General features: G+C 37.2%; 1 protein-coding gene across 7 annotated transcripts in view; it reads left to right on the forward strand.

The window, feature by feature from the left end:
* The window catches only part of LOC132145467 (potassium voltage-gated channel subfamily C member 1-like), a 58,094-nt gene that overhangs the window by 31,307 nt on the left and 4,614 nt on the right, over positions 1 to 22,173 (forward strand). For 2 of the 7 annotated variants that reach the window (XM_059556532.1, XM_059556552.1), the window contains exons 4-5: positions 2,316 to 2,522; positions 16,524 to 17,620. In XM_059556532.1, the coding sequence (XP_059412515.1) occupies positions 2,316 to 2,522; positions 16,524 to 16,687 (371 nt within the window). In that variant the 3' untranslated portion in view covers positions 16,688 to 17,620. Of the gene's footprint in view, positions 1 to 2,315; positions 2,523 to 3,801; positions 3,928 to 16,523; positions 17,621 to 20,170; positions 21,623 to 22,173 lie in introns of those variants that run through there. The other 5 variants (XR_009434468.1, XR_009434466.1, XR_009434467.1 and 2 more) reach the window with 5 other exon arrangements.

Consider the following 22,173-nt stretch of genomic DNA (forward strand, 5'->3'; position numbering starts at 1 on the left):
GGTGAAATTGTGACCTCATGATTGGGCGTTTTGCACACAGCTGGTCACTTGTATTCATCATACAGATTGAAAGTGACTGCTGTGTGAGCTGTGCTTTCTACATCATTTTGCCTTAAATTTCACTAATGTGACCGCACCTCAAAAAGATTAGTTGTATGAGTATATTATGAAAAAAAAAATGCTATTGATGCATCATGCACAATACTTCCAAGTGAGTGTATTTTTGTGTGTGATGTCAACTAGCTCCATCTCACCCATCAAGAACATTTTGTTCAAATGCCTGTGGTCATCACTTATAGCTTTTTATAATGAACTGTCAGCGCCTTAACTGGGTCTGAACTGAATCTTGCGTAATGTCTACACACAAATACGCACAAGTATTTGAGAGTAGTAAAATGCAAAACTGTGCTGTCACGGCCGAGTTTGACAGAGAACAGGAATGTTATTAAAGTGATAGCAGGATTACGCTTCATGCGTTCCAGTGAGTTTCTTAGACAACCAGAAAACATCCTACCCAATCAGAAGAGAAGGGAGTATGATCCTGAAACTAGCAAACAGCTTTCTGTAGATGATTGACATAGAGCTTACAGTACTATTTGTGTGTGCAGTCTATTTGCACACTCACTGCAGAAACACATTTTCCTAAGCAGTATATTTTTTATATATCCAGTAAAAAAAATATTTAGCTTCTCAAGTAAAGTTATTCTTGATGTAAGGATGTTTTACGGTACAACAAGAACTAAGATCTTTATGAAATTCAGATTGGCATATGGTATATTTGATCTATAATATAAGCAAAAGGTTTCAGATCACCAGCACATATCTGCTGATGTTTCGATGATTTCAACACCAAAGATACAGATTATGACAGTGCGTCCTTATAAATAGGATGACTTTAGAACATTTATATTAGAAAGTAACATTTTTGGAACGAGCAGCCTCTTAGATGGATGACAGCTGTAGTTCTCGGCTCCTCCTCCTTGTTTTGCTCTTCCATGGAGTTCTCACAGCTGGAAGTTCCCAAGGAAATGAAAGGGAGCATGAGCATCCTGAGACACTTGCTGTGAGGAAACGCTTTAGCACATGTGCCCTCCTGTAGCTTCAAACCATTTCCACATGCCCTTGACACCTACAGTACTGGCATCATATCCATCATGTGTACCGTTAATGAAGTTTTATTATGTAGTGTAAAACTAAAAGTATGAAGCGTATAACAAAGTCATTTGTTTGTCACCCGTCCCCATGTGTGAGTGTGGGTTTTTGGCTTGCTTGAGAGGTGCTCTGATTCTGTGACTGATTCTGATTCTGAGGTTTCTAGGTTCACCCAAAATTCCAAACCCATATGATTACATTTTGTCAGTGGAAAACACAAGGAGATGTTTCGTTTGAGCTGCTCCATTTCATACAGTCAAATTGAATGGGGTCAATACAATAGCTTTTATGTGAGGCACGGGCAGAAATGTACTCACTATTTACTCAAAATCCAGCCATGGTTTCCATTTACTTCAGTTGTATGAAAAGAGCAGCTTGAACATTGCTCTAGATTTCTCCTTTAGTGTTCCACAGAACAAATAAATCCATGTGGATTTCTAAAGAAACTAGGGGGGAATAAATGTTTATTTTATTTTATTGTGTTATAAGTATTTTTATAATCTCTTCAATGGTTGTCATGTAATGGCTGTAATACAAAGTGAGTTATATCTGGTGTAGTGAACCTTATGTCACAACCTTTGCTATGACTTTTGTGACATCCATTCATCACCCTTTGTCACCATTCAACTGTGAACGTGTTCATCTTAACAGATTTCACTGATAAATATTTTTAATTTCCTCCAATGAGGTCCAACTGCATAACGGGTCTCTGTCATCTTCTCCCTCGCCTCCCCATCCTCTCTTTTATTTCCATCTCTCTCCATGTCTTTAGCAGGCTTTGCCCCTGGCTTATTTCTGTAAATTGTTGAGCGGTAACTCACGTCAGATTAGATTTGACAGCTGTGTCGGAAGCTATAAGAACAAGTGCCCCTGCAGCTTCTTTGTTTGAGTGTGTGTGTGCGCGCACATCTCACTCTTTCAGACACTCATTCATGCTGTGTGTGTTTGTGTATGTGATGTTCTGAGTCCCCTGCACCATTTTAATCAAGTGATGCTGCTCTTTTTGTAGCACATCTATTTTTGCTCCTTTTTATTTATCCCATTTCATCCCTGACTTTTTTTTTTCTTCCCTCTTCCTTGGCTTTTCATGTTACTGTGACTGTCTCTAATATCACATGCACACAGTAACACAAATAGTAATTTTCTTTCTTTCTTTCTTTCAGACTCGAAACAGAATGGAGATGCTGCAAACGCAGCTCTGGCTAATGAGGACTGTCCCACCATAGATCAGGTGCTGGGGCCAGATGACAGGAGTCCAGCCACCGGTGGGCTGGGGACATGCACGGGGCGTGAACGTTACCCCCACGATAGGGCCTGCTTCCTTCTCAGTACCGGAGAGTTCCGCACCACAGACAGCAATGTCAGGAAAGGTATGCAGCACCCATGAACAAACACGTTCTCATACTCATACTTTCAGTGTACATCACACAGAACAGACTCGGGAAAGGTAAGTTGTATGTTCAGATGCTAATTATCGCATATTAGGGCAAAGACCACATACACTGTAGCAATATATATTTTATACACAAATAAACATGCACTTCACAAAGTACATCCGAGGTATACGCATTAAAACAGACTCTCCAGCATCCATACTAACAGCATCGCTCCCTGCTTTCCTCTTATGTTATCCTCATAATTCACCACATCAATCATTCTGAAGGCCGCTCATCATTAGCAAAGCTCTTACCACACACGCAGTAATAATTCAGTTCATATCTTTGTTAAATGTGTTTAATCTTTGATAAAAGCAGGATTTTTCAGTGAAAATAATCGTAGCACAAATTAAATTATTAACAGATACATCAAACAAGCTCTTTAAATGCTGTCTTTCTGTCTGTCTAACGTTCTGTCTGTCGATATATCTGTCTATCTTCTGTTTTGTGCAAAAAAAAGAATTAAAGGAATTGTCTTTCTTTCAATTTAAGAGTTTGAATTGAATTGGCCTCATCTCAGAGGAAGTTAAACTGGAATTCAAATTGGGATGACAGGAAGAGGAGTTTAATACAGATAATGCATTCCGTTCTTCCATCTTGCTTAATTTATAACATATATTTTAATGAAATTTCAAGGCTTTTAAAATATTTTCATTTAACTCTACTTTCTTACATTTAAATGCAAATAGCAAATCTGATTTCTGTTTTCTACCTAAATTCAGATTCAGGAAATAAATTAAAATTCCTGACTCAATTAACACAAAACCAGCTACCTCTCTCTTTCTCTCTCTCTCTTTCTCTCTCTCTCTCTCTCTCTGTCTCTCTCTGTCGGTCTTTGTCTGTCTTTCTGTCTATCTATCTATCTATCTATCTATCTGGCTTGCCAATGCTCTTTCTTGCTCTCATTCATTGATTTTTTTTACTTCATTCTCTTTCTCTTCCTGGCCTCCCACCCTGGCTTGTCTCTACACATGTGTCTTTCCCTCCATCCATCCCCTCATCTTGCCCTTTTTCTCCTTATCTTCTGCACTCTGTGTCACATCCTCTTGAATCTGCTCTTTTTTTTTTTTGCAATGGCATGATTGACATCTTCTGCCTTTTTTTCTATACTATACCTTCCTACTCCCTGCACCTTTCTACCAACCTGCACATATTCCAAATACACTCCTCTACACAACCAAATCCTACAACTCCCCACTCACAAAAACACTAGAAGCTGCAGGCGCCAACCCAGTCTGCCCCCCAGCAGAGGAGTGGTTCAAGCCGGATGGGCCACTGCTACAGCAGGACCTCAATGCCAATTCTGCCTCCTCTTGGATCAAACCATAATGAATCAGAGGTAACGCTCAAAAAAACAAACAAAAAAAAAAACCGTGATGCAGTGTAGAATTTAGATGAATGAACAGAGCTCGATATTTAATTAATTCCACACAGCACAGTGCTATTTTAAAGGGAAATATTTTTTATATGCACACATTTCAACAGGATATAAAGAATTTGTACAAGGAATATGTTTAGCACATTCATGCATTAGAACAACCAATGCAAACATAGCTAAGCCACACTCAGGAACAATATGCCTTTGAGTCAGAGGGGGATGATATCTTCTATATGTTCGGTCTCTGTGTTTGACAATTTACACACTGATATAACTTAAGTATTTAATATCTGCATAGACTAAATTCACACAGTAAGATCAGTCATGAAAGTGTCACTTTTGAATTAATGGGCAATACAACGTTTTTTTTTTTTTTTTTCAATTTGCCCTGAATTAATTCATTCTAGCCTTTAATATTATTTGTAACCTAATAAAAAAATGCTGCATAAAGTTCTATAATTTTAAATGATATCAAATCTAAAATAAAAATAAAAATAATAATTGATACATGCATTTTAATACATACTAAACCCAAGATGTACATAGAACACAATCAGTGTTGGGGAGTTACATATAGTGGAATTACATAATTTAATGACAAAATGTAACTGTTACAGTAACTGAGAAAAAAAAAGTATACCTAAATTACAGTTACTTATGAAAATGTTACAGATTACAAAGGGGGTTGCATCAGAATATTTTTTTACACACCAACAGATTGAATTAATTTCTTTGCCAAAATGCATCGACTGCTCCAAAATACGAGACAACATGTTAAGAGTTTAGGACACGGAACAGGACATATACTTATTTAATAACTCTTTTATTCCCTATTTGGGTTTATGTACAGTATATGCTTCATTTTTATATTCGGCATAGTTAGATGCCAGTGTTTCATAGCTTGTTTGGTTTCAAAAATAGTATCATAGCAATTAAACTATATTTTGTTATGTTTTTAAATCTGAAGTTAACCTCAGAACAATCTCAAAGTAAAAAGAGGTGCTAAAGTCTGATTTAGATTTTTAATAAAGTACTGTATTTGAAATAGTCACTCTACGTATTACATTTTAAATAGGGTAACATCTGTAAGCTATTACATTTCCAAAGTAACCTTACCAACATGGAGTATAACATTATGAAACATATTCCATTTTAGAAAATTGAGTAATTCACCATTTCAGTCATTTTCAGTGGCTTAATTTCTTTCTCTCTGGCTCAAATGTGAGTTTTTGCTTAGACTAGCTTAGAAACCTCTGCTATATATCTACATATATCTCAAAGGCTGTTACAGTATGTTAGTGATGTCATTATAGCACTAGCTCTCTCATCTCTATCTTTCTCACTCGCTTTCTCTCATTTTACCCTCAAAATAACTTTTATCATTCTAATTGTATTTGCCTCTGATTATTTCCTCAATTTTTTCTCCCCCCATTTATACATCACGCACTTATACGCTCAGACATTAAGAATTTAACACAAGTTAATGCTGCACTTTTAACCCTCAGGCCAGTATAGTTGAACACACACTCACCTTCACACACCCACAGATATGATGTGTTGAACATGTGTTGAATATCCTAATTCTTGTGTGACAGAAGGTTATTTGTGTGATTCCTGCTTAATTTGTGTTTGTGTGTTTGGGGGATGTTGTATTACTTCCACACACCCACACATCTGATGAAATGAAAAAATTGTTAATTTTTATATGTGTGTGTGTGTGTGTGTGTGTGTTTGGAGATGTTGTATTTTCTGATGTGTGCACTTGTCTGATGAGCTGTTGTTGTGTTATCTCCTTCCTCAGGTTGTGTCGTGTCATGCGTTTGTATGTCAGCTCTTGTTGCTTCACTGTTACACTGTCTTCCCCTGTTCGTGTGTTTTCGTGTGTGTGCACTGTAATCCATTCAGTGTTGCTGTGACTTCTTCCTCCTCCTCCTCCCTAGCGGTGACCTTTCACCTCAGTAGAGTGCCCCTCAGGTCTTTGTAAAGAGTTTCAGCGCTCACTATACTGCCGTTCAAAGGCAAACACAGCAACTACACATCATGACCAAAATCTTGCTTCTCTTAGTTCTCCTGTAATGAGCAGGTTTGGCTCAACTATGTTTAAACTCAGAGTATCAAATCAGTGAAACCATCTTCCCCAGTTCCATTGTTGGTGTATAGATATTGTGTTTTGCCTTTGTAGGGCTGTATAATTGCCATCCAACATTATATTTCCTGCCAGAAAGAGGTCTAAAGAGGAATGCCTTTAATGCTTTATGGGTTTTGGTGAACGGTCACTGAGAAGGGCAGAGTTTTATTTGCCTTTTCTGTTTATTTTTTGAATCAAGCTGGTTTCTTCTCTCTCCTGGAACTGCCCTCCACTCTGGGGTCTACTGACCAGTGTTTCATCACAGCCAGCAGATGAAAACCCTTCATTATATGGACCAGAAACAGTCATCGCCAGTATTCTAGCCATGAGTAGATAAGTTCTCAGTAGGGCTGTGCTGAAACACTGGGCTCTGACGCTGTTAGGATGTGTGCTACAGTCCTGTAGTCTACTTATCAGTGACACGATTCTGCCTCACAAATACACTAAACATCAGGTGAGCAGAAACAAATGTGTCTGATAGATTTGAGAGAGACACGTGAAAAACTAAAAAGCTCAGCAAACACATACACTGATAACCACAGACACAGTTAAGTTCTTGTAGGACTGTAATGACAAACCTGGGCTGTTGCAATGGCAACCGGACACTTTAAGGGCTGTGATGCAATTGTTACACATCAACAATGCAAAGTTTTCATGCATTTCATGCATGCCAGACCAAAATCAGGGGTAAATGTGGAACTATTTTTGCTTTCTTCTTTCCCTCTTTTACCTTTTTTTTCCTGTCTGACAGAATGTGTTTTACTGTGGCCACAGTGCCTATTCAATTATACTTTTACACAATTATGTCAATGAATACAAAAGAGCACAGGTCAGGAAAGGTCAAAAGGTTTGTTTTGGACGTTTCTCATTTTTTCTTTATAGATTCCATAATATTGTAACCTGTCTCTGTGTATATTTTTATGTATCGTATGAACATGTCTGGGGGTTTTGTATCTGTTTATATTTGTGCCATTGCTTTTCAGTGTGGTCTGCTGGTATAGATGTTTTAAAATAGTTCACCCCAAAATGACAATTCAATTACTCACTGTTATTTCAATCCCAAACACTTATGATTGAATTTCTACAGTAGAACACAAAAAAATATCTTTATCAAAATGTCTAAGATTGTCTTTCATACATTTCATATTCATTTATGAATAGGTTGTCAAGATTAAAATAAGGACAAAAGTGACGTACTGTAATCGGTTGTCTGTGGGCGTTGGTCTGCATTTGTCAGTACAATATGGGTAAACAAAATGTGTTCTGAAATTGTCTCTAAAAGTGTGAAACTAAAAAAATTGTGCTCATCATACACTACATTATTTTCTGTGAAATCTGTCACCAAAATTTGCAGACTGATTCTAATTATTGGCAACTATAGCTTTAACTTGTCTAGACTGTAAGATCTAAGACAAAGTAGTGTAGTGTATTCCAACCTTAATGCTCTATATTTCAAGACAATTGAAGCCTTAGGTGCGTCCCAAATTGCATACTAGTGTTCAAAGTAAAAATTCCAAAAAGAAAACATTTTAAATGTACTTAACCTAAAAAAAAAAAATGTGTATAATGTTGAACATTTGATACACTCAACTGTCGCAGCTTTAATTACATAGCGTAGGGGGAGGGGCTATCAGACTCTGATTATTAATGCCATAATAACCTTATTTAATTCATACACTTAGTGCATAAGTACCTTATATAATTCATACACTTAGTACATAAGTACCTTATATAATTCATACACTTCGTGCATAAGTACATAGTGTGTGTAAGTGCATAGTGTATAGTGCGTCATTCAGGACGCATTCATAGTGAAGTTTCAGTATTCACTGAAAATCAGCTATAGTCAAGAGCAGCTTGGACATTTTGCTAAAATATTATGGTGATTTAAAGAAAAAAGTCATAGGAGTGTGGGTAAATGATGACAGAACTTCAATTTATGGGTGCCTTTAATTTCCATTCCCTCGCTCTCCTTCTCAATCGCCTCAGCATGTATTTTTCTTTCTTCTTCCTTCTCGAACTTCTGCCTCTTTCTGTTTCTACCTTCTGCCCTCTCATTCCTTCCTGTCCACTGTTGCCAAGGAAACAGTGGAAGAGAGCATTCTGGGACTAAGCGAAACATGATGAAAAATAAAATGAAAGGGTTAAAGATGGATCAGACTAAAAAAAAAAAGGACATTTGTTGAGGTGCGTCCCAAATTGCTGACTTGTGCACTATTCTATGATGTTTTTTAGTATGAATAGTGCTAGTGCTGCATTCACACTGAAAATTCCAAAAAGAAAAAGTGCACTTTAAAGGTCCCATATTGTACACTTTCCTGGAGTTTTATTGTCTCATTATATTTTTACAGCTCCTTTCTCAGGAGGTCTGCTAAGAACAAGTCGATTTTAGCCTGTCTAATTACTATTCATGAGCCTCTCTTCTGATTGGTCTGTTGTTTTCTGAGTGACGCACGGCCAGACCAACCACTGGTAACTAGGGTCAGCCGACGTCACAGCGCTAGCTGGAGGCAGCAAAACAAAGGGTAAACTGGAGGCGGCCCACTCAAACCAGTGCAGATTCAGCTACGTAAGGGGCTTAAAATATCATCTTGTTCTGATGTTGGGTGCCAGAATCTATTTATTTATTTATTTATTTATTTATTTTATTACAGGGACAATGCATATTAATAAACATTTCTGTAAATATGCCAGAGTTAGCCATAAGGCTATTTTTCACCTGCAGTCCCTAGACAGATGGTAATAGTCACCCTAAAAGAGAGTAAAAGTACATATTTACATACAATAAAACAATTACAATCGAAGTAATTCGGGGGGGTGGGTTGGGGGGGGGATATACTTTAGCTACTTTAACAAGGCTGTGTGTATTGTACTGTGGACTGACTGTTTTGAAATTCATATGGTAGTTAAATAGTCCCTAGACCTCAGTTATCGTGAAAAAAAAAACAGGAAATTTCAACTTTGACAATATGGGAACTTTAAATACCCAGATGATGCACTTAACCAAAAATAAAAAATCCAAATGTGAAATGTGGGACACTTCATGCACTCAACTGTCGCAGCTTTAATTACATAGCGAAGGGGGAGTGGCTATCATACTCTGATTATTAATCCAATAATAACCTTATACAATTCAATTCAGTGCATAGTGTATACGTGCATAGTGTATAATGTGTCATTTGGGTACAGCTTTGGTGTTCTAAAACCTGACAAAATTGGTTGACGTTACAACCTTAATGTTCAGATGCCCACTTACTCCCAAGATGCACTTAGGTGATTATTATGATTATTTTATTGCTGTTGTGCCCCTGTTGTTTTTGTTACTTCAGTTTATTCAGTCTAAAGTGCTCTTTTGGTGTTCTGGTGTTTTTGTGTGTTACATTTTGAGTACGCTGAGAGCTTTGACACACACCCTTGGTCCCTGTCATTGACAGACTCTAGTGGTAAGGATAAATGTGTAAGAGCTGGAGTCTGGATGCTGGCCACAGCACATTGACTAAGGGGCATTGTGGTCGTCTTCCTCTCTAGCCATTGTCTTAAAGCATAGAAATAGTACTGCACTGCAGCGCTGCAGTCACACCCCTCTTTCTCTCTCGTTCTCTCTCTCTCTTTCTCTCCATTCTCTCTCTCTGCAGACTGATTGATTTTCCCCTGTACATCACTTAACATCACTTTTGAATCTTTGCTGTAACCAGAGAACCAGAGGGTTCTCTCTTTAGGGCTCTTGATGAGCTACACCAATTCATTATCAATTTCACCATACCATGTATCACTGTGTGTATAAACAGTGCCTTATGTCCGTTTAAAATAATTTTTTAATGATGATTGAATGATTTAAATGATTGAATCATTCCCCACAAACGTTGCAGCCAACTGTCAGAGTTCCAGGTGTCATTGGTGTGAGAATATGACTGCAGTGCAGTACAAATTGAGCAGTGAGATGTGGCTGAGAGGTTGCTGGCCTGGCCGATAATGCTTCCAAAGGGGTCAGTGCTTTCTCATATACAGTATAGAGATGTGTTGTAAAAAAGAAAAAACCCTCATCATCAGGAGAGGTCATGACAGGCACCTCCCCCTTTATATATATATATATATATATATATATATATATATATATATATATGTATGTATGTGTGTGTGTGTGTGTATACAAATATCTTTTTAATACCTCTTGTTAATCATATAGTGAAGCTCTGCATTATTTAGTTTTTGATGGACCAGACTGCTGGGTTCAATCATTGTCTCAGCAGTATTTATTATTAATTGTATTAAAAATTATTAATTATTCAAGTGATGTTAAATTATCCATCAAGTAATGCACATAAATGCAGAGATCTGCAGATCAACTGCATTTAACTTCAGTATGACTGAAGCCTGAACCTGACTGGATCAAGTAAAGAAACTAAAACAGTTTGCATGATTTTTGGTCATTTATGTCCCAATCCTCTGGTGAATCAAGACCAGTTTATGCTCAGTGCAAGGTTTTTATTCAAGGTTAGTGAATGGTTAAAGTATATCTTATTGTCTTTCAAATCAAACTGGATGTATTGTGTATGAATGAACGTGCCCACATGGAAAGAACCTATATGTGGATATATGCGCATATATGAAACCTATATGCAGTGTATATGCACATATACGATAATATATATGCTGCATATATGCGTATATATATGCCACATATAGGCAAAATTGAGGTGCATATATGTGCATATACAGGAAATATGGGTCTCCTGTATTGCTTCTTCATATCCACATATAAGCCCTATACATACAAGATATATGTAAGCTATATGTATATAGCTAATGGCAGGATCTGGTCATTTTGTTGCTCATATCCCATTTTTGACTGTCATACATGATGCCTAGCACATATTTTCTATTATCAAGGCAAAAACTAAGAATTAACGAAAAAAATTATGCAAGAACTTATGTATGTGCAAACATGTGAAATTGGTATCACATGTAATTGGCATGTTATGGAATTTAACTATGGCAATATATTAACATGATATACAGAGCCGGACAGTAACAGAGTACATTTACTTGAGTACAGTTCTTAAGTACAATTATGAGGATCTGTACTTTACTCGAGTATCATTTTTGGGGAGTACTCATGACTTTACTCAACTACATTTGAGAGGCAAATATTGTACTCTTTACTCCGTTACATTTCTATCCATAACCGTAAGTACCCGTTACATCTTCGGCCCCGTCCACACGGAGACGAACCCCCGATCTTTTTTTCCCTCGTCTCAAGAAATATCCGCGTCCACCCGAAACCGATGTAGTATACATGCCAGACCAGCATGTGGCGCTGTAATTCTGCCACAGAGATACACTTAAAACAGAGAAGAAAACATGGATGTCCTGCGCGTGGTACACAAACGAACATGGAACAATACATTTATTAATCCGTGTTAATGTTAGCGTTCAGTGTTTTTTTCATGTTCTTGTTGCTGTTACATGATGTAGTGGTGTTTGACTAGGGGCGAGACGTGGGCTGATGATGCCATATTTTCAGAAAATGTACAGATTCGCCATCGAGACGAAACGCAAAGGCGGCGTTTTCAAATATATCGACTCTGGGACCCGGTTTCAAAACATTGGTTTCACTCTTCAAAAACGCTAAAAAATCCGCTTAAAAATTTGTGCGCCGAAAAAAAAGAGGAAAAAATTAAAATCTCGGACACCCTATCAAACGTCATTGGATAGTGCAGGAAGGAAGAGGAGGAGGAGGATGAGACGCGTCATGACAGACCTTCAAAGAATAATAAAGATAATTTTTTTTCTGTTCAGTTTTTTGTCTTATTTTTGTTCTTGTACTATTTGATTGTTCTTGTAAATACATAATGTACATTTCTATATTTTGGACTTTTATTTATGTTGCCTAGCAGGTTTTTTGTCTTTTTTTTGTTCTTGTACTATATTTTTTGTTTTGTACTATTTGATTGATCTTGAGTAAATAAATAATGTACATTTCTACATTTTGGACTTTTATTTATGTTGCCTAGCAGCTATGGATTTTAATTTTACTATTATAGGTGAACATATAGGTACATATATGTACCTATATAGGTATATGTATGCACATATATATGTGTAAATATATGCGTGCATATATGTACATATATATGTGTGTGTATATATGTACATATATATATATATGTTTGTATATATGTACATATAATATAGGAAAACTGCCAATTTTCTATATGTCACATATATTAAAAACCTATATCAAAACCTATATTGAAACATATATGTTTATATAGGTTTTTTTCATGTGGGTGTCTTATCCACCATCAGAGGTGGTGAATTGCATGTATGACACTATTATCATACAAGATCTGAATGTTCTGTGAATATTATTTCAACATTTGTTGTTTCACTCTGTGCCCTACTGTCTTAGATGGAATGTCAACATCTGCACACTTATATTTCTTTCTATTGTTTCTAGCTGCATTTTTTCTTTTTTTTTATTAAATAGTTTATTATTTTTTATTAATGTAATTCCAACTACTGTTTTGCAATCAACAGTGGCATGTTTAATACCCTTAACTTCCCTACAGTATGTGCACATTGCAATGAATTGTTTATTTTTCACTATGCTAAATGTCATAAGTTTATTTTTCTGTCCATCCTTGTACTGTTTTTGCAGGTGCTAATTTCTGAATGTAAACTATTCCCTCTCTTCTCACCGCAGTCATCACATCCATCACATATTCCTGCCCTCCTTTAATAAGTCTCTGTGTTCATCTTTTCTTAAAGTTTGTCTTTGTGTAATCTTTGTATGCTGTCGTTTCGTGTTGTTCTGTGTACTGTTGTGTCGTGTTGTGCTGTGTCTATGTGCAGTTCTGTGTCTAAATCATACATGTAGATGTGATGTAACTTGTATGTATGTGACTACCAGTGTTTGTGTTTAAAGGAAGAACAAATATCCACTGGTGGATATTGCAAATATTAAACCGGACAGATTCACACAGATCAAATATACTGTGTATGAACTTAGACAGACTAAACTTGGCTGCGTTATAGAGTATAATGCACTAATGCTATAATTCACATTATAATGTAATTAATTAATAAAAAATATTATTTTCACACTAGTAAAAACCATTGACATCTTCTCGGAAAACTCAGATTCTCCGCACTTGACCTTTGTGATGTAACTAAAAAAAAGGATGGACTTTCTTTAACATGCAGTTTACTTCAAACAGACCAAAATTTGAGTAAATTGTTCAACACAGTATATTAAACTTTATTTTATTGCTGCACAGTTTCTGGTTAATATTTGTGCCACACACTAACCCTCACCTTCCATCCCATCCCCAGGCCACTCAATTACAGTCCTCGTAGTGTCACTAAAGTTTGACATAAGGTACATAAACTCACCAGAGTGGGACTTTCATCCATGTCAGGTCAAGGGCTGGCCATACGGATATAACCTCTTTGGGCTTGTAAGCATGATTGTTAGATTCATAAACTAAACTGTGAAGCTACGATGTTAAGACTCTGCATTTCAAGCATTCAGAGAACTTGCTTCTGACTCAAATCCTAAGAAACTGCACATAAAGTGACAGTCCCACTGGATGTAGCCTCATCTCTATCACAGATGCTAAAGAATTGTAGAAGCACAGAGTCTGTCAAACTGAAGACTTGAATTACACCAGTCCACAACACAAACATTACCTCTTCAGTGTTGCATGTGTGAGGCTGGTGAGTGCGAGTTGTGTTATTATGAGGCCGATAATGAGATTAATCGACATTATTGTACTGTTAGTAAATATATAAAATTGCTAAATGTTGGCATTATTTGACTTTTGCTCTTCCATGACCATGAAAGCTTAATTCTTAAATATATGTCTATAAATATAACTTAAATAAATTGAATAACAGTTAAGTTTATTTTTCTTCCCTGCCCTCTCCCTCTGATCTGTTTCAGTTTGGCTGCTTTTTGCTTTGCTTTGCTTTGTTCTATTTTGTTTCGTTTTTTGTTTTACTGGCAGTCTATGTATCTATATCTGTTGTTCTACTTATCTTTGAACTGAAATCCAAAAGCATAGTTGTGTCCAAAACACAATCATTTTCATGTAGGCATTTTCATAAAGCAGCTATTTATATAAAGAATGGGCTACTAATGCTTTTTTAATCGTCACATTACACTGCAATTGTTCAGAGAGAAAGAGGAAGAAAGATTGCGAGTGCCAGCGGTGTACTTATTTCTGTTGGACACATACTGCCTAGCCATATTGATCTTACTTATTTCCATTCATTGAAGGCAAATGCTAATACGGAGGTAAAGACACTTTTTCAAAACCAGCGATATAGGAAGTGTGTTCTTATCTGTACAGTGTTTGCATCACGTGTACAAAACCAGAACATGACGTTCACACACACAAGTTATTTTCTCTCTGTAGATGAGTACTCTTATATGTTTTATTAATTATAAACAACAAATCATTTGGTTAAATATGTATATTTCCTCAAATTCATGATGAAAAACAGTCACTTTCTGACATGCACAAGTGGTCTGGTGTGAGGAACATGATGACCCAGATCTACCTACCACTGCCTTTCTTTGCAGCTCTTATAGGTGATGCTTTGGTGTAGATTTTGAATGACAAGCGGCTGTTCAGCACCCTGAGTGTCCCAGCAGCCCTCCGAGTCAGACTCTCTCTCTCACACACACACACACACACACACACACACACACACACACACACTCACACACACACTTCCCAACAGAACTGCATCACGCAAGGGACTGGAGATAGGACTGCTGACTATACGACAGTAGGACCTCCTTAACACCCCATGTTTTTCCTTCCTTGTGAGCTTTTGTTTCTTGGTGTGTTATGTTAAGACTTCTAACTCAGTGTGTTTGTGTCCGTGTGAGAAGTTCTTCTGTGTCAGGAGGGGGTTGTCTACTGTGTAAGGTGCCAGCTCTTCCTTCCATATCCATTCGTGTTGGCTTTTTCCAAAAAACAGCAAAATCTGAGTCCAGTTCCATTTCTTAAACAAACAAACAGACTATACAAAGGTAAGCTGTGTTTAGCTGTTATCATAACCATTCATTATTATTAAGAACAGCTATTTAAAAAAAAACTCATTTTCAAAACAAAAGTTTTGTATTTCACCCCAAACTTTGGCAAATTTGGTCATGATTTATTCTCCTCATCGTTTCACATCTGAATGACTTTATTTCTTCTGTGGAGCATAACAGAAGGCATTTTGAACATGTTTTTGCCCATACAGTGATAGTCAATGGTGTCCAGAAAACACTGGTCTTCTGAGACTTTCATCATATAGACAAAAACACAGACATTTTCAAAATGTCTTACATTGTATTCCACAGAAAAATGAAATTCACGCAGGTTTGGAATGACATTTACCAAACGTTCGGGATTTAAGTAGCTGACAGATCATGGTCATTTGATGTCATAAAATTACATTCAACAAATATTTTTGTGAGCATATTCTGCATTATCTCTTTTTTGAATTAAGCATGAAAATACACAAATAAATGTAAACCATTTTTGTTAAACTCCCCTGAAATCATTTGAAATTTGACCCAAATTATTATTATAGCCCACGAATATCACTAAGACCCGTAAAGGGAATTTGTAACCAAATTAAACAACACTGGACTGGGTGAGAAAAGAAGAAAAACTGTAGCCTGAAATGAATGTGGAAGGAAAGCTTTCAGGCACTTTGGGGTCAGGTGAAGCTGTTTTAAGTCCCTATTAATCTACTGAAACACACAGATTTGTAAAAGGAAGACAAATTTGCTGCTAATAATGGAAAGACATCTAGTCTGAAATGCGCAAGCTTCACCTGGCCCACAGTGCTGAGAGAGGCTGCTTTGACTAGACGGAGCTCCTCTTGGACTCCAGCGCTAGTATCAGAAGGCAGAGTGTTTCGTCTGAGACTGGGTCAAACACCTGGATGGTAAACTCTTTACCTATCTACTGGTCTGAGTCAGCCATCAGGTGCTTCATCCACCTGCTCTTTTACACATCTGCTCTTATTTCTCCCTGAAAACTGTATGTGGCTGCGACTAAAGGGAGTTTTTTTTAATATATACTGCTGTGCCATAACAACAACAAAATATTGACATGAAAACTTGATGACATTTCATAACTCTCATTTTCCTGTTTTGTCCTTGTCTCTGTCCCTGTCCCTGTCTCTGTCTCTGTCTGTCCCTGTCTGTCTTTCTGTCTGTCATTCACATCGGTTTCATTTTGTCATTCTTTGCTTTAAATTCCCTTTTTTACCCTTCCCTTCCTTTCCCCTTTTAAAAAAATTCAACTTTTTTTTCATGAATCCAATGTTTTTGTTTGTAAAATGCTTCCATGATAATTCCATTCATTCATCTTTCTCTATTGTATGTAACCTATTCAATGACCGGATTTTTGGGGTTTTGTAGCTGCTGGCTACGAGAAGTCCCGCAGCCTCAATAACATCTCTGGGATGATGGGGGCCCCCCTGCGGCTGACCCCCATCACCCCCATCAACAACCCACCCTACGAGCCCTACAAATCCCCCGGCCCCCTGCGCCGCTGCCGCAGCCCCATACCCTCCATTCTGTAGAACATCTTAGGAAACATCATTGAAATAAGCAGAAAAAAGACTCCCACACACCATTATACCGCAATAGCATTAATAATTACAATAACGATGCTAAATACTCACATCTCCGCTCCTCCATTGACTGGACAGGGTGGGGGTACCCAGCACTCTTTTAATGTGTCATGCCTCAGAGGGAATGGGATGAATTTGTTTAGGGATTTAGAGCTTTAAGTACTAAAACGACTTCATCGCATATACTTCAGACAGGCAACTAAAAACAATTATATGCTGTGACGTCAGCAGATTATGCCTTATTATCGAATATAAATAATAATAAAAAAATAAGCACTGAATATTAATAGGATAAAACTCCTCACTGGTCCATAGACAGCGACGAGCACCCTGTAGGAAATGTACTGTTGTAGTTGAATGACAGTAGTTGGCTTTTCCTCATGTTCACTGCCTGATCCACTGCCTGGTTGTGTAAAAATCGAGACCGTGATCCAGCAGGCTTATTCATTGAGTACTAGTCGCTGAGATCAGCTTTAATACACCATAATAGGTCTTGAAAATCCACTTTATATGATGAAGGTCATAGGTCAACATGCAAGTAGTTCAACTGCATGCTAGGAAAGACGTCCGTTAGGCAAGTAGAATATAACTCAGCTCCCAATCCTCTTTAACTGTTATGAGGATATGATAATAAACACACCGAATGCTGATTTGAACTTATAATTAAGCCCTGTGGTAGAGAATGAATGCATCATTTTTGGCAGATTTGACTGTGATGAAGGAGTTTTTGGTGATTCAGGCCATAGAACATGATGAGTGTTATGTATTTCCTACAGCAACATTTGTTGTCACCTGATATTTTAACGTATAATTCACACTGCTATTATAATTATGCTCTATATTTAGAGCTATGAAAAATGCTTAAACCATTCTTGTGCAATATCGACTATTATGATGACCTCTGACCCTGAGAAGCTGGAGATGAATCCAGCGAACTTTACTATGTGCAACTATTAACTTTAATGACGAACAGCGAGACCAAGAACTGATCATTTTAAAAGAGGCTATTTTTTACTGAGCACTTGGATATTGCGATTCGGATCGGGGTTTGGAGTTGCGCGCTGGTGGCTTTGAGTTGACAATATGGGAGGACAGGATATCATGCTGTTGCATGGAGATCTACGATTAACATTTTGGTTTTTGTATTTTGACTGCATATTCAACACCAAGTACCACAAAATGAAAAGAGCAGTGGTCTGGACAAATGGTGGAAATATTAATAATAAGAAGAAGGAGTCATTCCTATTAAGGGCCTATAACCTTCTGCACTTTTTCGGGACCATTTTTTATTTGTATACTAGTGGATGAAGGAACTCTCTTTAAAATATATCCTTTCTTTATTATGGTATTTCCTCGTTAATATGAAGACATATCAAGCTGAACTGCGCACATCTGCATATCCTGTGGCTGTGGTGAACCAGACAGTAGCCTCAAAGTTTCCCTACAAAGGGCAAGAATTAGCTGGACATTTTCATCATCACCATCATCATCATCACTGGCATAACCCTCCCTCATCATAATCATTTTCCTGATTACTGTTATTCCTCTAATTTGAATGCAGTAGAAAATCAGTTCAGTTTGCTTTCTCTTTGGTCCCCTTCTTTTTTTCTCTCTCTGTTTCTTTTTATTTATTTTGTTACATTTTTATTTACCTGCTCTGTCTCTTGGATGCTGCCCTTCGTTCCAATATAAAGGAGGGAACATTGAATGGATGCTGGATTGACAGCGGTCAGTAAAAGAAGAAAAAAAAAGATGACAAAATGAACTCTCTGAAATGCAGATATATGAGCCATATGTTTCATTGTTGGGATGGGGGGCATATTGCATATTTCAGTGCACAGATGCAATACACACCTCTGGTGAAGATATCTCTGCAATAGCAGCTCACAAAGCTTCTTGTTGTCTTTTTCTTCATGTGGAACAACAGACAACCTGGGGTATAAATTATAAAACTTGATCACAAAGCAAAGTAGCATTATATATTTAGATGATGTTATTGTCTTGCAACTTAAATATTTTAAATACCCATATTTAATAATTTATTAATTTACCACAAATCATCTGTAATCTTTCTTATGGATTAAGCAATATATATTTTATTCTAGCATTTATTTATTTGCATATTTGTTTTTTTATTTTTATGTCTTTTTGTTATTGCCACATTACTTGTTACACTCCTCTTCCCCTCCTCTCTTCTTTTCTGTTTAAAGAAGTTCACTGCTAGAGTGAAGAAAGTCACAGAGGTTGTTGATTAAATGGAGCATCTGCATGCCAGCAGCAAACTAATGTGTGACACTGTGCTTTAATGAGTAAAACACAAATCACTGGTCGTCTGCATGTGTGCTGCACTGCTGTACATGCTTCATATACATTGAAGGCCTCAGGACAGTGAGTGAGGGCCATCTGGTGGATGTATGCTACACCATGTGTGCTTTGTGTAACTGGAGGGTTCAGTCTCCTTTAAATGTTTAAGGGAGACTTTTTTTTTTGAACTAGCAAGTTATTTAGCCATTTAAAGACAAAATGCAGTAACTACACCACATGGTTTTCGTTGAATCTGAGCATAGTTTAGTCAAACCCATCCAACACACAACAGATTATAGTCTTAAGAAAGTTGATTTTGCTAATTTTGTAAATATGCATTTACTGTATTTTGTCTTTGCATGGCGGTGAGGCAAACGATCTAACGTAGATTTTTAATTCCTTTAATAGGTGTATATTAAAAATTTATGTAACAAGGTACCTTGTAAAACAAACAAATGAAAAATGCATTATTTATAACCATAAATTCAGACAAATGACCTGGTATGCTAAGAGGGAGAGAAAGAGGAAGACTAAAATGACGTTATGATTCAAGTCCAGCCAAAACACTGTTTTATTTCTCACCTTGTGTCTCCTCCATGTCCTCTTCCTCCTCTTCATCTCTCTTTTCATTTCCTTACTTGTTTTTTAATGCTCTTTATGAGGGTGTATAGTTCAGGACTTTATGATATGTACAGTTTTGACTGTAATTTCCACATGCATGGATTTCTATTGCAAGCAATAAGGAAATTATAAGTCTGTGTTTTGATAAAAAAAGTATTTTAACAAAGGTTTATGTACATGTTTGTTGATACGAGTGTGTACATATGGATGTGTATATTATGCACATGCATATTAATGATTTGCATGAAACAAATTAAAAAAAAAAATAATTCCATTGATGTTTTGTTACCAATCAGTCATTTCTGACATTATTGCTGTGGGAGGCGGGGCTTAGTTTTGCATGCTAAGGTGCTATTGGGTGGCAGAGACTATTACAACTGTTGTATCGAATGTGGGGTTTTGAATGTGCTTTAACTATGAACCTGTTTAAGTTTTCTTTTCTTTATTAGACATCAAAAGCATTGCAGATTGTCATTTTATGATTTATTCTTTTTCATCTTTTCACAGAGAACTATTCTGAAAGCCCAGTGCTTATCAGATATATGCAAAAAGAAGCAGTAACTGTGAACTAAGACTAGAACAGAAAATCCACTTCTTCCTTCACAAATACATTCCCAAACGAACACCTGAGCCCCCGAACCAGTATCAGCTCCCGTACAAGTGCATTTTAGTTTGTATTCCCATCTCATGGCATCATCAGTCTTATTTAATCATTTTAGTTTTGCATTATTAAAGAGCAGATTAGTTGTTTTTCTCCCCTTTGCTGTTGCATTAACCTTAGTTCTATCCCCCTCTGCTGGTTTTACGGGGGATGACGTAGCATTCACTGTTGTTGATCATTAGCACTCCTTTGTCACTTTAGAGGCTAAGAATACAGATTTTAGCCCTTAATGTTTACCTTTTATATTTAAGATTAAAAAAAATATTCTTTAGGCATTCATTTGAACAGACTCAGTCCAGAAGGAGTGATTTCTTGTTCACTGAACACTGATCAGAGCAAAGAGAAAGAAGCTAATGCTAAGAAGTCTGCCTGCTGCAGCAATGCATGTTTCCACATATTCAAGATAGCTAGCACTTAGTATCCCTAGTGCATTTTGTGGTTTTGCTGTGTGTAGTCTATCTGTTAACGTGTAGTCAGGGTGAACAGAGTGGATGGGATGGCTCCACTTTAATCCCTTTATCTCAGTTCTAAGGTTTCGATGTGAAAGAGACAGGCCTGCCACTAGTTAGCTTAGTTAGCGAATGCCCTGGTAAAAGCAGAGGCTGCATGTGATCATGGAGGAAAGTGTAAATAATTCCCTGCATGTGGAGTTAACAGCACAAAAACTATCGTTTGATTCAAATGAGGCATTCGAAATGTGGAGGGAAGGTCGAGTTCAAACGATTTCGCGACATTATCCAAAATCCTCTCTGTTTCTGACTTACGCTGCCATGTCACTACTCAGGTAAATCTCTTTTTGTTTGTCTATACCAGTGCTTCCAAAATGATGTCATTCGAAATAGAGAGAGAGGCAGATGAGAACACCCCCTGTACGCGTGCATTTGTGTAAATATGAAATAATCATGTTTGATCTTAACATTGCATTCATTCCAAGTATTCCTTTTCCACAGTGTCCTTCTCGCCCTTCATTTCGTCATTTCATCCATCACTTTCATTTATTCCCAACTCTTACTACTTCCAAATAACAACCAAAAAGCCCGGATGACATTATGAGAAACAGGAAAAATAAGAGGGATTTGTAAAAAAAAAAAAAAAAACCTGTATATGGAATCAGGACGCAACCAAATTCAGGAGATGAAAGCATGAGGGTCAAATGCACAGATTGTGTGTTTGGGGAACAGTTTTGGGAGGACTGTCAACCAATGAAGAAAGGCATCGTGAAATGGTGGACAGTTTGAGGAAGAAAGAAAAAAGCAAAGAGAGGAGGAAGGGAGCTGAACGCTTCTCAGTGTAAGAATGTGCGTATGGTGTTCTGTGCCACACACTATGTGTTTTCATGTGATGTGCCTGACTGTGTGCTTAGTGTTTTGATTTTCTTTGTGTGACACTTTGTTTTCCTGCTCTTCTAATGTTTGGGGCTGTGCTGAAATGGTGCACTCGCTCTCTATTCCCTATGCCAGCTTCACTGTTTGGTAAAATATCAAAATAAGGGCACTTCATGGGGAATAGGGAGTCGTCTTTGGACGCATCCTTTGGGTGAAGAGGATTAACTGATGTACAATGAGCTTTTGCTTTGTTCTGGTCCATCCTAGAGGGCTGACAAAATCAATGATTGTTAAATTGATTCTGTTGATTTTATTGACCTAGGTTTAGAACAAGATTTTGGGGCCCTCAACGACTGGAACTTTTATTTAGCTTCTTGTGTGTTTGTTTTTGTGATTGTGATACCTAGAGTCTTGCATTTGTGTGTTAGTTTTTGAGCGCATGTTACGATGGGCTTTGCTATGAGTACACTTGGGTTTTTGGTTCGTTTCGTTTCTTTTTACATTTGTATTTAGGAGACTTCATG

This window comes from Carassius carassius, chromosome 1 (assembly GCF_963082965.1).
Source record: "Carassius carassius chromosome 1, fCarCar2.1, whole genome shotgun sequence".
NCBI classification, from domain to species: domain Eukaryota; kingdom Metazoa; phylum Chordata; class Actinopteri; order Cypriniformes; family Cyprinidae; genus Carassius; species Carassius carassius.